Source organism: Arachis ipaensis, chromosome B10, assembly GCF_059453495.1.
Source record: "Arachis ipaensis isolate K30076 ecotype BB chromosome B10, ASM5945349v1, whole genome shotgun sequence".
Lineage (NCBI taxonomy): Eukaryota > Viridiplantae > Streptophyta > Magnoliopsida > Fabales > Fabaceae > Arachis > Arachis ipaensis.
Window position 1 is genome coordinate 116,105,596 of NC_142435.1, and position 18,352 is coordinate 116,123,947.

General features: G+C 36.8%; 1 protein-coding gene across 1 annotated transcript; it reads right to left on the reverse strand.

Annotated features, from left to right (window-relative positions):
- Window positions 1-7,621: 7,621 nt before the first annotated feature.
- On the reverse strand, window positions 7,622-11,748 carry LOC148581409 (uncharacterized). The gene is made up of 5 exons (XM_088492372.1): window positions 11,517-11,748; window positions 10,211-11,428; window positions 9,830-10,118; window positions 9,652-9,733; window positions 7,622-8,077 (listed from the first exon to the last, which is right to left on the reverse strand). The coding sequence occupies exons 1-5, from the start codon at window positions 11,746-11,748 to the stop codon at window positions 7,622-7,624; spliced, it is 2,277 nt and encodes a 758-aa protein (XP_088348498.1).
- Between the last annotated feature and the right edge of the window lie 6,604 nt (window positions 11,749-18,352).

Consider the following 18,352-nt stretch of genomic DNA (forward strand, 5'->3'; position numbering starts at 1 on the left):
TGGGTAGTGAATCTATCCTGGAGGCAAGAGCTTGTAAAGTGGCATTCAGACCATTTAAAGTAGAGTTTAGCTGTGTCTGTATATCTTGTTGTCCTTGTGCAAGAGACGAAGCATCTCGTCATTTGATGAGGAATTAGGATAGGTGATCTGGGGAACTTGTTGTTGGTTATGCTGGGATCCTTGAGATTGTCTCAGGTGAGGTGCTCTGTACAGTTGATTCTGATTTTGCTGTCTGTTGTTGTTATTCTACCTTTGGTTTCCATTATAATATCTGCCTCCTCTGTTATAGTTGTCCCTCCAACCTTGGTTGGAGTTGTCTTGCCATCCTTAGTTATAGTTTCCACCTTGGTTGTAGTTGTGATGAACGAGATTTTTGACGGTTTAGAATTCACAAATGAAAGCTCGTTGCAATATAGTTTCTAAACCAACACTAATCCTTTCATATAAAAATTTGGTTGTCACAAGTAACAAACCCCTAAAATTATAAACCAAAGTATTCAAACCTCGGGTCATTCTCCCTAGGAATTGCAAACAAATGTTCTTGTTATTGGTTATGGATTGTTTTGGGATTTTTGAGATATTAGACATAAAATGTAAATGGCAAAAAAAAATAAACTAACAACTAGAAAAGCTCTTGACAAGGAATGAGAATTAGAAGTCCTATCCTAGTTATCCTCCTCAATTGTGACCATAAATTGTCCATTGCTACCACTTAGTTAACCTCTACCATGGAGGAAAGTCAAGTGGATGAATCAACTTGATTCCACAAGTCCTAGCCAACTCCCAAGGAAAAGACTAGCTTTAGTGGTATCCAAATCAATTAGCAACTTCTAATTATCAATCAACAAAGGAATTAGATAACTCAAGCGTCACTAATTACTCTACCTAGGCCAAGAGGAACAAAATCTATACTAAAATCCAACCAAGCATTTCATCAAACACTTGGAAGGCATAAAAGAAAAGCATAGTAAATCTACAACAAGAGCAAAATCTAACAACAACTAATTGCAAAGAATCAACAACAACAATTAAAGAAAATAAGATCTACATGAATTACCTCAAATTGAATTAAAAGAAAATAGGAGAAGAAAGAGTGAATCAACAACAAAGTAAGTAATTACAAGAATGAAATACAAAATTAGAGAGAGGAAGATTAGAGGAACAAGAAATTGTAAGGGAAAAGTAAATCAAAACATGAATTAAATCTAGATCTAAGAACTAAACCTAATCCTAATTCTAATCCTAGAGAGAAGTGAGAGCTTCTCTCTCTAAAACTAACTAAAACTAATTCTAAAACTTAAACTATGACTAGTGATCAAAAGTGTGTTAATTTCCCTTCAATCATTGGCTAAAATAGCATAAAAAATGAGTTGGATTGGGCCCACAAGGCTTTTAAAATCGCTGGCCACGAGTTGCATTAAGTGAATCATGTGCAACCATCGGCATGTACACGTACCGTGCATGTGCGTGCCCCTATCCACAATGCAACTATGGCAAATCTTATATCATTTTGAAGCCCCGGATGTTAGCTTTCCAACACAACTAAAACAGCATCATTTAGACTTCTATAGCTCAAGTTATGATCAATTAAGTGCGAAGAGGTCGGCTTGACAGCTTTTGCGATTCCTTCATTTCCTCATGAGTTCTCCATTTTGCATGCTTTCCTCTTCACTCCTTTGATTCATTCCTAGCCTTTTCAACCTGAAATCACTTAACAAACAAATCAAGACATCTAGTGGAATCAAAGGTGAATTAAATTTAGCTAATTAAAGATCTAGAAAGCATGTTTTCACACTTAAGCACAACTTAGGAGATAATCATGAAACCATGCTATTTCATTGAATAAATGTGGGTAAAAGGTTATAAAATCTCCTAAATCAAGCACAAGATAAACCCTACAAATGGGGTTTATCAAGTTGCCACCTTGTTGATTATATCCTTGAATTGGGCGGTCATAGAAGTTATGAGTGGCTGCCACAGTGTTGTCTTCCTGTTGGAGCTGCGGACATTCATCAGTATAATGACTATAATCAGCACAGATCCTGCATACTCTTTATGGAACCAACTGTTGGCTTTGTTGTGGTGGGGGAGGCTGAGCTTTATGTGCTTGTTGTTGATTTAACTGCATCTGTTTCAGTAGGTTGGTCATTTCACATATACTCTGGGTAAGAGCAGTAGTTTCAACGCTAGAGGAGATCTCTGTAATAGCTTTTGAATGGCTGCGCCTCGGCTTGTGATTCCTAGTGGACTCAGCTAAGTCACTGATCAGTTGCCATGCTTCATTTGCGGTCCTGTACTTTTTCATAGACCTATTACTAGCACCATCCAGTGTAGTCTTATCCTGGGGGTTCATGCCTTGAGTGAAGTAGCTGATTAATACTAGTCTATCAATCATGTGATGGGGGCATGCGTCTAGAAGGTTCTTAAAACGCTCTCAGTACTCATAGAGAGTCTCCGATTCACCTTGAATAATGCAGAAGATTTCTTTTCTCAGTCTATCTGTGACTTCAGATGGAAAGTATTTTTTCAAAAATTCTCTCCTAAGCGTATCCCAGTTGGTAACAGTCACTTCAGGTTGGGAGTAGTACCACTCCCTTGCTTTTCCTTCAAGAGAAAATGGGAAGGCAGTTAACAGAATATAAGTTTCATCTGCACCATTACGCCTAACAGTAGAATAGGCTATCTGGAAATTCCTAAGGTGCTTAATAGGCTCTTGAGTAGGTAAGCCATGAAACTTGGGCATCAAGTTGATTAGTACAATCTTTAGTTCAAAATCTGCAGCTAGAGTTGGGTGATGCATTTGGTAAGGTTGCAGTGTAAAATCTGGGGCTCCAGCTTCCTGGAGAGCAATCCTCCTAGGTGTTGCCATGTTACCTGCACGTGAATCAACTGAATCAATAGTAAAGGAGCTTGTCTCGCTCTCAGATGGCGGTTCAGATTTACCCTCAGATGAGACTGGTGAATCGATAATAATCACTTCACCACCCTCAGAGGCTAACCAACGTCGAGCTCGCCTAATACGTGAAAGAGTTCTTTCAATTTCAGGATAAAAAGCGGCTAAGCTCAGGCAATGAACGCGTCATTCAATGAGAAAGACATATAGCTCATGGTAACAAAAATAAAAATAAAATATGCAATTAAATGAAAATATGTACACTAATTAATAATCTAGTACACTATTGCAACTCCCCGGCAACGGCGCCAAAAATTGATGGGTGCGGAAATTGACCAGTTAAGAATTCAAAATACAGAATATGTTGCAAGTACAGTTCTCAACAAGCTAGGATCTGCCTTCTCAATTTAAAAAGGATTGTCACAAAATTAGAATTAAAAATACTGGGAGTATGAGTCCCAGGTCGTCTCCCAACGAGTTGCAGGAAAGAGTGCTAATTTATTAATCAGAAATTTTCCCGAAGGTTTGAGTTGGATAATGAGTGATTAAAATAATCGTAAATTAAAGCAATAAAACTAAGAATTATTATTAATATAAAAAGTGTTGACTGGGGAATTGATTAATTGGAAGTTCTATCCTTGTTGGAATTTTCTCAAGTGTAGTGTAAAGAGGTTGTTGTTTTCACTTAGTTAACCCTTAATAAATAAAGGGAGGTCAAGTGATTGAACTAACTCTTATTCGCAATTCTTAGTCCTCTTCTTTGAGAAAGTCTAGCGTTAGTAGATATAGAATTAGCCAACGATGTCCAATTTAACTAAGCACTTGAGTATTCCGACTCAAGTGTCTTCTCTTAATCAACCCCCATGTCAAGTAGAAAATCTACTCCATTGACATGGATTTAATATTCATAAAAATATAAGAAGACATAATAAAATAAAATAAAATAAAAAAAATTGAAATTTAAAATTAATTAAAAGTAAAAGCAATTCTATGTATTAATAAATCCAAAATGCAACATACTTATTTGAATAGGGTCAATGATCAACTGAAAAGAACAAAGGAATAAGGAAACAAACTAAAGTAATTGTAACACCCTAACTACCAAAGCTCACACTTCCGGCTGCGCGACTCTGATAGCTCGGACATTACGACGACAATTATACTATTTAATACTAAAATATGAGCCTGTTTAAATTTTTAAACCGCAATACCGCTCCCAAAGATACTTTCGTTCGATAACGTACATCCATAAATACCATTCAACTTACAACAACTCATAAAGAGTACATCCATATATATACATAAATATATATAAATAATATTACAAACAATAATCAATACAATTCCTATCCCTCTTACAGATTATATCAAGATAAAGGCGAGGGTGCAGTAAATCATAACTAAAACAATACAGAGCATCACAACAACAATTAAATAAGCTCTTCGTAACTTCTGCGCCCATATCCTGAAAGGGAAAAAATGTGGGGGGGTGAGAACATCATCCTCGAAAGGGTTCTCAGTAGAGGGTTTTTGGGAATTACTGTAATAGGATACATGAAGATAACCGCACCAGTGATTCATAACCGTCTTATGCCTCTTTTCAAAAACAACGGTTTACAATGAAAGTAAAGTCGGAAATCTTTTCGGAAAGAAGAACCGTTCAATTCTCAAAAACTCAAAAGCCTTTCAAAACGGTTTATCTATGCAGAACCAAAATAGCCTTTCATAATTTTATTCCAAACCAGGAACACAAAACTGAAATCAACCATCAGTTCATCTCTTTCCAACCATGGCCCTAGGCCCAAGCAATCCAACCAACAACCAATCACCGCAATCAAACAGAGTCCCAGATGCAAGCACAGATAGGAAGTTCAAGCACAAACAAACAGTTATTACAAGTAGAACAGTTAGCAATTAATCACATAGGCAAACCAAGTATAATATGCACACCCAACCAATGTCACACAAATGCATATGATGCATGCCTGTCCCTAGTGGCTGATGATATCATCTGTCGGTTATAGAGCCAACCCGACAAGTCCTGGTAGCTAACCATTGGACTGTCCCTCTGTCGTGCATTCCTAACTCGAGTTATACTCATCATAAACTTGATCATAATCATGATCCATATCCATCACCCTCACTGGTGAATATTTATCCATCACCATCACTGGTGAATATTTATGGGGGCGAGCTCATCCGGGCCTTTCACAGTGCCCGGCCACACTTACGACATTGGGTTAACAGAGCTTCGAGTCTCAACCTGGAGCACATGGTGGCTAGCCATTGCTACTACCCAGGGAAACCCTCATCTCCAATAGTGGAAGTGAAAAAATCACAATTATCAATAATTCAGCATATACATGCATTCATTCTCATCCATGGATCAACATCCATCTCAGCCATCCGGCTTACGGTTCAGTCCAGAACCAGCCAATATTGATAATCACACACAGCCATTCCGGCTCACGGTTCAATCCAGAACCAGTCAATATTCATAATCATGCATAGCCATTCCGGCTCATAATAAAACAACACTTCCACCATTCAAAATCATCATATTTATGAAATCGGCATTTAAGCCATAAATCATTTTCTCAATTCATTTCACTTTGAAATCAAGTTTCAACTCTTTTCAGCCTTGGCTTTAAAGATCTCATTTCTCAAATCATCTCAGGCTCATAAGCCACTTTTACTCAAGGTAAATTCCCTTTTTAAAACATTGCCACTCTCGGCATCCTCTTTTCAAAACTTCCATAATCATGGCAAGTTAAAAGCCTCTTTGAGATATTCAAAATCACCCATCCAACAATGGGATTTTATAACAAAAGTTTCTCGGCAGAGTCCCAAGTCTTTAGGGGAGAATAGCATAACTCATTTCGCCGAATTCATTTAAAATCATTAAAACCTTGGCTTTCCGATTTGAGTAATAAAATAGGATCTAAGCCGAACCGAGTCACGTAATCATTTACTTCTTTCAAAGCCATTTCCATTACTTAGGCAAAACCAGCTTCAACCCCCATGATAAATTCTAAAGCGTTTCAACTGTTCAAAATTGTTTTAGTCTTGCAAAAGTTCAGAGTTCAAAGTGTACTTAAAACCTTTCTCAAAACATTTCAAAATAAAACTTGTCAATAGACATTCAGGTTCTTTCAAAGTCATTGAAACTTCTTTAATTGAAACCCCCAAGTCAAATTCAAAGGCATAAACCCTTTTCACATTCAAATAGCTTTAAAACACAAGTTTCATCTAAATAACTTTCTCCTGAAAGAGATAGAATGCCTTTCTTAAGAAGCAAGACTAAATCACAATTTTCTCTTTAATAATTCATTTCAAAAGTATGAATCATCCTTTTCTTGATAATTCAAATAAAATAGTAGAAGTCTTTAACTCATCATTTTTCCAGACAACATTCAATAAAGACTCGGATTTTATAGAAATTTCGGCAGCACCTCCCCTAAAACTTGGACTTTTGCCACCCGGTTCGGGTCCCAACTAAACCGTTTCTCATTCCTTTTCAACAGTTCCAAACCAGAAATCAATTCAAAAGCAAGCTAAATCCAACAGTCGCCTTAGTGGCATATCTCAAGGAAACCATTTCAGAAATCAACTCAATATCAACCGATTTAACTCATTTCTAAAGCTTTAAAGAATCGGTTCAGCAATAAATCATTTATTAAAACCAAATCAGTTAAAGCAACCCAGGCTGAATTTCAAGAGTATTCTATCTTTCACATCATCAAAATAATTGACTCAATTCAAACCAATCCTCGACGGATTAAACTTATTTCAAATCTTTAAAGAATCAACTTCAAGCATTACATTTCATAAGCCACACAACAATTCAGCTAAACCAACATCCATAGTCATTCGAGTCAATCAAATAATACATAAGGCAGATACAATCACCAAATACACAATATCTCACATCAGTACCCATATGTAATAATTCCAATAATAAACTCTAGTTTTCGGAAAGCGCCCCTACCTCAAAACGCAAAATTTCATAATCCAAACGTCTCACAGAGTCCTTTTCGCCTCAACCCGAAGTCAAAGGCAGCTTCAAAGCACAGCCCCACACATTTCCGCAGCAGCACAAACAGCTCTAATTTACGACAAGCAACCTCAGTTACTAAATCTTAAGAACATTAATATCGTAAAGGCTTTAACACACGTACGTGACACTAACGCAGGATTTCAAAACATAATTACTCACGGAAACAACAAAATGAAGCAGCTGCGATTCCGGACCGACCCGGCAACAGCTCCGGTAGCGGCCAAAAGCTCCGGTGGGTCAACTATAATAACCACGCAGCATCAAAATCTTCTCGAAACCCAAAATGACAGAAACCACACATTTAACACCCTTACCGAAAAGTCGAAACTTGCAGAAATCACTGAACATAGCAGCTCCATCAACGGCAGCTCGTACCGCAGCAACCCAGGCAGCGGCATCAGCTGAACAGCAGCTCCGATGATGCTATTCCAGTGAGTTTCCTTACTTTGGCAGTGACACGGCGACTCAGAATCAGCATAGCCGCTCGCAATCATCAACGGCGACTCCATTAGCAACCACCATGGTACCCTAGCCTCAGCAGCGGCTTCCAATGGCAACGGCGGCGTGCTCAACCCGGATCCCAAATGGAGCAACGGTAAGAACGGCAGCCATGGGTGACAGCGACGCGGCTCCACCACCAGTGACCAAGAAGCATGGCAGAGGCGTTTACCTCACTCAACGGCGTTCTCTCCCTGAACTGGCCTTCCTCCACCCATGAGCTCCTCTCTTGACGGACCAGAGAAGCAGAAACGGAGCTCCATCGTGACTCTCTCTGCCTTGGACGGCGACGGACAGCAGTGAGACCTGGCGGCGGCGGCGCTATGGCTCAGCAACGGTGGCGTAAACGGCAACGCGAACAGCTCGCCTCTCACCTCGCGCCACACCACCTCTGCCTCCCTCAAACCCAGCGTCGTTCTCCCCTGCTCCTTCGAGCTCGACGGCAAGGGACCCACGGCGGCACAGCGGGTCGTGCTCCTCCAGCATCGCGCCTTCTCCCTCCTCCTCTTAGTGACAGAGGCGCGACTCATGGTTCCATGGACGGGCGACGATGGCGGCGCGGATTGGGCAGCGACCTCCTTCCCCCTTTCTTTCCATTTTCGTTCTTTCTCTTCCCCTGGTTCAGGGAACTGTGAGTGTGTTTAGGATAGGGCTGCGCATCAAATTGGATAGAGGGGGAAGATTTGCTGCTGCTGGCTGAGTGTGGGTAAAAGGGAACCGGGTCGGGTAACGGGTCACTGGGTTAGGGTTTCATTTTCAAAAGTTAGGGTTAGGGACATTTTTATAATTTCAAATGAAATTGGGGAGAGTATAGTAATTTGAAACTCAAATTAAATCCAACACTAATTGCATATAGAAAAATACTATTTGCTCATCAATCTTACAAATTATTTTCCATAAAATGCCCAAATCAAAATAATTAGAAATAATATAATTAAACCCTTTATTTTCCAAAATAACAATATTAATATTTAAAATATTACTTATTTAATCCAAATCATATAAAAATCTTTATTATTTCACAACTACCAACTTTATAATATAATTATAGAAAATAATCTAATAATTATCAAATTGGATAATAATCATAACTTGTCTCAAATTCAATAAATCACAACTTGCCTTAATTATCCTTAATAAAATAATTTCTGAAATTAAGGCTATAAATAACCATATGATTTAAGACTTGATCATAATAAGACTTTTCAAAGATTCTGGGTCTTACAGTAATAACTTCGATGGAGGTGATGATTCTTCAACATCCAAAATCCAAAGCAAAAGCGTAAACTATCAATGTAAGCGAATCTAGATTCAGATCTAAAACTAAAAGTAATCCTAATATCAATGTATCTCAATGTGTGTGGATGCCTATGGGTGTGTCGAAGCGTGTTGAGTCTCTTCACATTCCCTCGCTTTAATATGTGTTTCTGGGCCGAAAACTGGGTTAAAATGCGGCCCGAAATCGCCCCAGCGTTTTCTGTTATTTTTGCAGATCGCGTAGGTCACGTGTACGCGTCGTCCACGCATTCGCGTGATTCAGCGATTTTCCTTGTCACACGTTCGTGTCATCCATGCGTTCGCGTTATTCGTGCAGACTTCAATCCATGCGTACGCGTCAGGCACGCGCTCATGTCGCTGTGATTTTCTTCATTCCACGCGTTCGCGTCAGTGTTCGCTGGTCATCTCCTTAGTTTTTTGTGTTTCTTCCATTTTTGCAAGCTTCCTCTCCATTCTCTAAGCCATTCCTGCCCTATGAGGCCTGAAACACTTAACACACGGGTCACAACATCGAATGGAATAAAGGAGAATTAAAATGTACTAATTTAAGGTTTTTAGGAAGCAAGTTTTCAACCATAAACAATACTAGGAAGGAATTATAAAATCATGCTAATCATATGAATAAGTGGGTAAAGACTTGATAAAAACCACTCAATTAAACACAATATAAATCATAAAATAATAGTTTATCACGAGCCCATTAGTATTACAGGTAGAAGTTGTCTGAAATCACCTCCTAATACAACAACTTTACTAGCAAAGGGTAAATCAGGATTAAAATAAGATTCATTGTACAAATATCTTTGAAACATTTGTCAAGAGCTTCAAAGCAATGCTTGTTCAACATAGGTGCCTCATCCCATATAATAAGCTTGGCCTTACAAACCAATCTAGCTAGTGAGGATTCTTGTTTTATATGGCATACAGAATCCTCATTTATGCTGAGTGGAATCTTAAATCTAGAATGAGCAGTACGTCCATTTGAAAGAAGAAGAGCAGCAATACCACTAGAAGCAACATTGAGGACAATTTGACCACTGCTTCTAAAAGCAGTAGAAAGAGTTCTCTATAGAAAAGTCTTTCCAGTACCACCATAACTATACACGAAGAAGAACCCACAAATTCCACTATTAACAGCATTTAAAATCTTATCAAATGCATTTTGTTGTTCATCTGTTATGGTTTGTAAGCATCTTTGAAGCTCGAGTTTGAGAGATATTCGATCAAAGTTTAACTCATCCATTATGATGTGGTCATCAAGACCATCAATGACTTCATCAGATGGATATGGCGTGTTATTAAACTCTTTAAGAGATCTGCCATTCGCTTGCATCTTCTCTTCAATCTTCGCGAGAGTTAAGTTCGCTATTTGTTCATCAGTTAACTGCATATCTAAAATACACATAATAAAGTAAGTTACTGATATTAATTGATATAAACAACATAATAAATATATACAAAAGTAAATTTTTCCATGTATTTACTTGGAGATCGATGAAGTCGGCATTGAGAAGACAAAATATCTTCAGAAAATTGATTGAAACATTTTTCCCATACTAATTCTGGGCATGAAATATTATAAGAGATGAGTAAAACAACAAAGAGATCACGAACATAATTAGTAGATAACCATGTGCTTGCTTTAATTATAGCATCAATAAACTCTTTGTCATCTTGTAGTAATCCAAGTGCATAATATGCCTCCTTGTATGTGCTATATAGAACACCTTCAAGAATACGTAAATCATTAAAACTTCTGCATCTTTTTTGAATATTAAGTAGCAGACGCAAGTAGTAATCCTCAGAATTCATACGTGGAACATGAGTTAACCTCCCAATAGAGAATCCTTGTTTTCTAGGAGACCACATTGAAATATCATCCTTCCAAACAAATTTTGTTGGAAACTCAGTATATGTCAGTGAATTAGCATAAGGGTATTGCCTGTTTGCAATCATCCATGCTTGTAGTTTTGTGAGCTTTCCATTCGTGCGCCTAGTTACATCCTCAATGTTCTCCGAGTCAGAAAAAATAATAGGATTCTCTTCAGGTAAGTGAAACGGAAGCCTAATAACAGTAGGTTCCTTAACTTGTATATCATAGCCAAATAATCTCCAAGCTGCCTCACTTGAAGATATATATCTACAATCATAATAGTTTTGAATCTCATCAACAATTGGGGTAGTGTTACCATCCTCTGAAGTCTGGTAAAAAGAAGCAGTAACTCGGTCATTGCCCTTATAAACATATTTGAAGAGGTATTTGATTGCAGATGTTTGGCAAGTATGCTCAACATTAATGTGACAACCATATTTTAATAAAAGTGATGGGTTGTATGGAACAATGTAGGAATTATCAAGGATGACATTCTTCTTCCTTATTGTTCTGCCATTATCAAGCCGCCTATACTTTGGAAAACCTGCTTCGTCAATTATGGTTCTAGCTCTAAATGGTTTTGGAAAATATTTGGAACATATACCATTTAGCATGCATGGACTCTTGTTGTTATACTTACCACATGGGCCATGAACCTTGAATTTCTCCACTGTTGCATATAACTTTGGTCTTCTTCTCTTGTCAGGTATCTTAGCAGATATCAACTTGTCAATATCATCTACAGATTTAGGTTTAGAAATAGGATGCATGAACAATAAAATATGTGCATGTGGAAGACCTCTTTTCTGAAATTCAATAGTGCAAACATCTGCCAAATATGATAAAAATAATCAAATAAGGTATAAGTTGTAGCTTAAGAAAAATACTTATTTATTAGATCATTTATTTTAACTTACATGTAGATAGTTTGCCAAAAATTGAACCATCTTTAAAGTCTCTGATTAACTGGTTGAGCTTTATCTTAAAGACTCGAGAGATAATGTCAGGCCGGTCTTTGGCGCGTAGACCAGTTTCTTTTAATAACTTCTTTATCTCATTCCATTCAGGATTGCACGTCACAGTAACAAAAAAACTCGGGAAACCAAAATACTTACAAATTACAAAGGCATCCTTGCAATTATTAAACATGTATCGTGGACCACCAGTAAAAGTACTTGGAAGTATAATTTGCTATCCAGTTGCAACGGCATTTGCTTCACCTCTAACCAATGATTCATGTAATAACTTGTACTTCTCCACCCTTAGTTTCGGTTGGTTGAATCGAAAATAATTCAGGCGATCAACCTCAACCATAGTATAAGCATCAACCAAAAACTGTTGAAAAAGCCTACGCGAACTTAGCAAAATTGGGGATTCTTGATGCCTCATTTGTAAACGAAAAGCAAAGAATTCTCTCATGCTAATTATAGTTCGTTTCTTGGAACCATCAGTGTTGTATCGAGCTGCAGTTTCAATACCAATCCTATATCCATCTTCACCATAAGGAAAGATTAAAGGATATTGCAAAGCAATGTACAAAGGATGTGTTACATCTATCCTTTTCAAGTGATTTGATTTGGTCTCAATGATTATATCTCTCTCCATCAAGGACTCGTCTAGATCACCGACAACTAAAATTACAACCTCTGATGCTGTTGGTAGGTTATATCTCCTGCCATCCCTATCCCTGCGTCTAATCAACTTTAACTTAATATAACCAGAATTAGACTCCTTGAATCTATCCCTTGCAAAACGGAATGACTTAGCTAGATGATTGTTGTTATCTAGCATATCTTTTAACATGTTTACAATCTCAAATTCAATTGGAGACATTGACTCCATAGACCTGCATAAAACATGTAAAAAATTATTCCATACAAAAACAAATGATAAATTACAACATTGCCATTTATTTACTAATAGTATAGTTGAGCATTTAAGTAAACGTAAATATTTACCTGACAGCATTGATCCTATTATTGATCTCATTATCTGTATCATATATATACAACTGGACAAATTTTGGTTTCTCATGTTCCTGAGGAATTAAACTACCAATAGAGTGATAATTCTGGCCACTTAATACAAATGATGGTGGAGCAGTGTCGTTGTTGATCTGATGGTTAATCTTACCAGCCATAGATGTGAAAGAGAACATTGAATTAAACATTGTGATATGTTTTCTAAAGTGCCTTCCTCTTTCATCATCGTGAAAATGCAATTCAGTTAGTATTTGGGGTGGAGAATCAAGCAGAGATAGTTGAACTTTACCATCCATACAACATAACCCAAAGTGGAGAGTAGTGCTATTGTTCAATTTAGAAAGTCTCTCACAGTCCCACATAAAAGTACCACAAAATACACATTCAATTGATGGATTTCCAGAGTCTCAGGTGTCTACAACAAAATAATATATAAATACATAAATGATAAATAATACAAAAATGATACAGTAAACCTAAATGCTTAATTGCAAAGTGAAAAATACCTTCCTCAACATATATATGTTCTATTTGATTAGTAAATATGACATCATCATCTAGCATTAATCAATGAAAATTTTAAACAGACATCAGTTAAATAAAATTATAAGGATATAAAAAATTGAAGAAATTATTCTAAAGGACCGTTAAGGAGATTTAATTATTAAAAAAAAATTATTATAAAAAATTATTAAAAAAGATTAATTCATGTAATGTTTAGAGGGAAGGACAAAATTTTAAAAAAAAAGAGACAAACATACCTTTAGATTTTTTTATTTTTTTTGTAAATACATTTTCTTTTTAATTGTCTATCATACACAAATATTTATTCATATACTTTCATTTATAACAAAATTTTATCCCATTATTATTTTACTTTATTGCAGTTGATATTCTCTTGAAAATAAATTAATTAATTAATATACAGTGCATTATAAGAGATAAAATTTGTACTCTATGCATGAAGCTTTGAAAATTATCATGAACAAATTTTTTAATAGAAAGAATTATATTTAGCTGTACTCAAATATTAAGAAGATCTATAGCTGTAAATTAAATAGGATATAATAGATTTGGATGTTGATACTAAGTAACCATCTTTTATAAATATTAGTATTCAAGGAAATTATCATTGACCGGAGTTGTTTATTTGTTCCTCTTGCATTTCATTAATATTAGTTCTTTTTGAATTCTTATTATTTTGTTGTTGTTGTACTTAGCATGGGGTGTTAATGAAATAGTGAGGTTATTAAAGATACAAATTTAAAGTCTACATCAAAGTAAGATTTAGAAATTAAGTTGACAGAAAAAACAATGTTAAAAGAACAAATAAAGAAAACAAAAAGGAAATATAAAAGAAAAAAAAGTTAATAGTGGAAGAATTTTAAATTATGGAGGTCATATATTTTATCACAATAATAATAAAAAAATTTCATTAAAATTAAAAAAATGCTTATTACTAAAAAATTGATGATTAACAACAATAAATTTATGTTATAGATAAAGTGCATTAATAAGGATGTCAGTGTGATAAAAATTTAAAAAAATATTTACAAAAAAATAAATAAAAAAATAACATATGAGTATATTTACTTCTCTATAATAAAGATTTGGTCTTTCTTCTTAAACATTACAAAAATTAATTTTTCTTAATAATTTTTTGTACTAAGAATCCTTTTTGATAATTAAATCTCCCTAATAGTTTTTTAGAGTAATTCTTTCTAAAAAACTTTATAAAAATATAACAATGTAAAAATTACCACAATCATAATCTACAAATATATCTGGTATGAACTCAGTGGTGCACGAAATTGTGATCATCAATGGCGCCAACAACTTGGTACGCACAATTGTAATCTCAACTCTTTATCACAACTTCGCACAACTAACCAGCAAGTGCACTGGGTTGTCCAAGTAATAAACCTTACGTGAGTAAGGGTCAATCCCACGGAGATTGTCGGCCTGAAGCAAGCTATGGTCACCTTGTAAATCTCAGTCAGGCGGATTCAAATGGTTATGGTGAATTGATAATAAAAAGATAAATAAAACGTAAAATAAAGATAGAGGTACTTATGTAATTCCTTGGTGAGAATTTCAGATAAGCGTATAGAGATGCTTTCGTTCCTCTGAACCTCTGCTTTCCTACTGTCTTCATCCAATCATTCATACTCCGTTCTATGGCAAGCTTTATGTAGGGCATCACCGTTGTCAATGGCTACATCCCATCCTCTCTGTGAAAATGGTCCAATGCGCTGTCACTGCATGGCTAATCATCTGTCGGTTCTCGATCATACTGGAATAGGATTTACTATCCTTTTGCGTCTGTCACTACGCCCAGCACTCGCGAGTTTGAAGCTCGTCACAGCCATCCCTTCCCAAATCCTACTCGGAATACCACAGAGAAGGTTTAGACTTTCCGGATCTTAGGAATGGCCGTCTATGGGTTCTAACTTATACCACAAAGATTCTAATATCTCGGACTCGGTCCTCTGTATTAGATATCTAAGAGATATTCATTCTAGCTTGTTTGCATGTAGAACGGAAGTGTTTGTCAGGCACGCGTTCATAAGTGAGAATGATGATGAGCGTCACATAATCATCACATTCATCATGTTCTTGGGTGCGAATGGATATCTTAGAATATGAATAAGCTTGAATTGAATAGAAAAACAATAGTACTTTGCATTAATTCATGAGGAACAGCAGAGCTCCACACCTTAATCTATGGTGTGTAGAAACTCTACCGTTGAAAATACATAAGTGATGAAGGTCCAGGCATGGCCGAATGGCCAGCCCCCATAAAGGTCTAAGATAGCATAAAACTGATCAAAATGTAAATACAATAGTAAAAAGTCCTATTTATACTAAACTAGTTACTAGGGTTTACAGAAATAAGTAATTGATGCAGAAATCCACTTCTGGGGCCCACTTGGTGTGTGCTTGGGCTGAGCATTGAGCTTTACACCTGTAGAGGCTTCTCTTGGAGTTGAACGCCAGTTTGTAACCTGTTTCTGGTGTTTAACTCCACTTTGCAACCTGTTTCTGGCGTTTAACTCCAGAATGCAGCATGGAACTGGCGTTGAACGCCAGTTTGCGTTGTCTAAACTCGGGAAAAGTCTGAACTATTATATATTGCTGGAAAGCCCTGGATGTCTACTTTCCAACGCAATTGAGAGCGCACCATTTGGAGTTCTATAGCTCCAGAAAATCCACTTTGAGTGCAGGAAGGTCAGAATCCAACAGCATCTGCAGTCCTTCTTCAACCTCTGAATCTGATTTTTGCTCAAGTCCCTCAATTTCAGCCAGAAAATACCTGAAATCATAGAAAAACACACAAACTCATAGTAAAGTCCAGAAATGTTAATTTTAATTAAAAACTAATAAAAATATACTAAAAACTAATTAAATTATACTGAAAACTGTGTAAAAACAATGCCAAAAAGCGTATAAATTATCCGCTCATCACAACACCAAACTTAAATTGTTGCTTGTCCCCAAGCAACTAAAAATCAAATAGGATAAAAAGAAGAGAATATACTATAAATTCCAAAATATCAATGAAACTTAGCTCTAATCGGATGAGCGGGACTTGTAGCTTTTTGCCTCTTGAATAGTTTTGGTATCTCACTTTATCCATTGAAGTTCATAATGATTGGCATCTATAGGAACTTAGAATTCAGATAGTGTTATTGATTCTCCTAGTTCAGTATGTTGATTCTTGAACACAGCTACTTTATGAGTCTTGGCCGTTGCCCTAAGTACTTTGTTTTCCAGTATTACCACCGGATACATAAATGCCACAGACACATAATTGGGTGAACCTTTTCAGATTGTGACTCAGCTTTGCTAAAGTTCCCAATTAGAGGTGTCCAAGGTTCTTAAGCACACTCTTCTTTTTGCTTTGGACCTTGACTTTAACCGCTCAGTCTCAAGTTTTCACTTGACACCTTCACGCCACAAGCACATGGTTAGGGACAGCTTGGTTTAGCCGCTTAGGCCAGGATTTTATTCCTTTAGGCCCTCCTATCCATTGATGCTCAAAGCCTTGGATCCTTTTTATTACCCTTGCTTTTTGGTTTTAAGGGCTATTGGCTTTTTGCTCTTGCCTTTTGGTTTAAAGAGCTTTTGGCTTTTTCTGCTTGCTTTTTCTTTTTCTTTTTCCTTTTTTTGTCATTTTTTTCTTTTCTCTCTTTTTTTTCTGCAAGTTTTTGTATTCACTGCTTTTTCTTGCTTCAAGAATCATTTTTATGATTTTTCAGATCATCAAATAACATTTCTCCTTTTCATCATTCTTTCAAGAGCCAACATATTTAACATTCATAAACATCAACTTCAAAAGACATATGCACTGTTCAAGCATTCATTTAGAAAATAAAAAGTATTGTCACCACATCAAAATAATTAAACTAGTTTCAAGGATGAATTCGAAACCATGTACTTCTTGTTCTTTTGTAATTAAAACATTTTTCATTTAAGAAAGGTGATGGATTCATATTCATAACTTTAAGGCATAGACACTCAGACACTAATGATCATATAGTAAAGACACAAACATAGATAAACATGAAGCATAATAAACGAAAAAAACAAAAAAATAAGAACAAGGAGATTAAGGAATGAGTCCACCTTAGTGAGGGTGGCGTCTTCCTCTTCTTGAAGAACCAATGGTGCTCTTGAGCTCCTCTATGTCTCTTCCTTGTCTTTGTTGCTCCTCCCTCATAGCTCTTTGATCTTCTCTAATTTCATGGAGGATGATGGAGTGCTCTTGGTGCTCCACCCTTAGTTGTCCCATGTTGGAACTTAATTCTCCTAGGGAAGTGTTGATTTGCTCCCAATAATTTTGTGGGGGAAAGTGCATCCCCTGAGGCATCCCAGGGATTTCATGGTGGGGAATTTCCTCATGCTCTTGCTGAGGTCCATGATCTCTTATTTGCTCCATCCTTTTCTTAGTGATGGGCTTGTCCTCTTCAATGAGGATGTCTCCCTCTATGTCAATTTCAGCCGAATTGCAGAGGTGGCAAATGAGTTGAGGAAAGGCTAACCTTGCCAAAGTAGAGGACTTGTCAGCCACCTTGTAGAGTTCTTGAGGTATAATCTCATGAACTTCTACCTCTTCTCCAATCATGATACTATGGATCATGATGGCCCGGTCTATAGTAACTTCAGACCAGTTGCTAGTAAGAATGATTGAGCGTTGAATGAACTCTAACCATCCTCTAGCCACTGGTTTGAGGTCAAGCCTTCTTAGTTGAACCGGCTTGCCTCTTGAGTCAATTCTCCATTGAGCTCCTTCCTCACATATGTCTATGAGGACTTGGTCCAACCTTTGATCAAAGTTGACCCTTCTTGTGTAGGGGCGTGCGTTCTCTTCCATCATTGGCAAGTTGAACGCCAGCCTTACATTTTCCGGATTGAAATCTAAGTATTTCCCCCGAACCATGGTAAGCCAATGCTTTGGATTCGGGTTCACACTTTGATCATGGTTCCTAGTGATCCATGCGTTTGCATAGAACTCTTGAACCATTAGGATCCTGACTTGTTGAATGGGGTTGGTGAGAACTTCCCAATTTCTCCTTTGGATCTCAAGTCGGATCTCCGGATACTCATTCTTTTTGAGCTTGAAATGAACCTCAGGGATCACTTTCTTCTTGGCCACAACTTCATAGAAGTGGTCTTGATGGACCTTTGAGATGAATCACTCCATCTCCCATGACTCAGAGGTGGAAGCAATTGCCTTTCCTTTCCTCTTTCTAGAGGTTTCTCTGGTCTTA

Coding starts and splice junctions, on each gene's coding strand:
- LOC148581409 (XM_088492372.1), bottom strand. CDS start 11,748: ATGTTTAATAATTGCAAGGATGCCTTTGTAATTTGTAAGTATTTTGGT. Junction 10,119..10,210: donor CCGACTTCATCGATCTCCAA/GTAAATACATGG, acceptor TGTGTATTTTAG/ATATGCAGTTAACTGATGAA. Junction 8,078..9,651: donor TCAGCATAAATGAGGATTCT/GTATGCCATATA, acceptor ACACACTCACAG/TTCCCTGAACCAGGGGAAGA.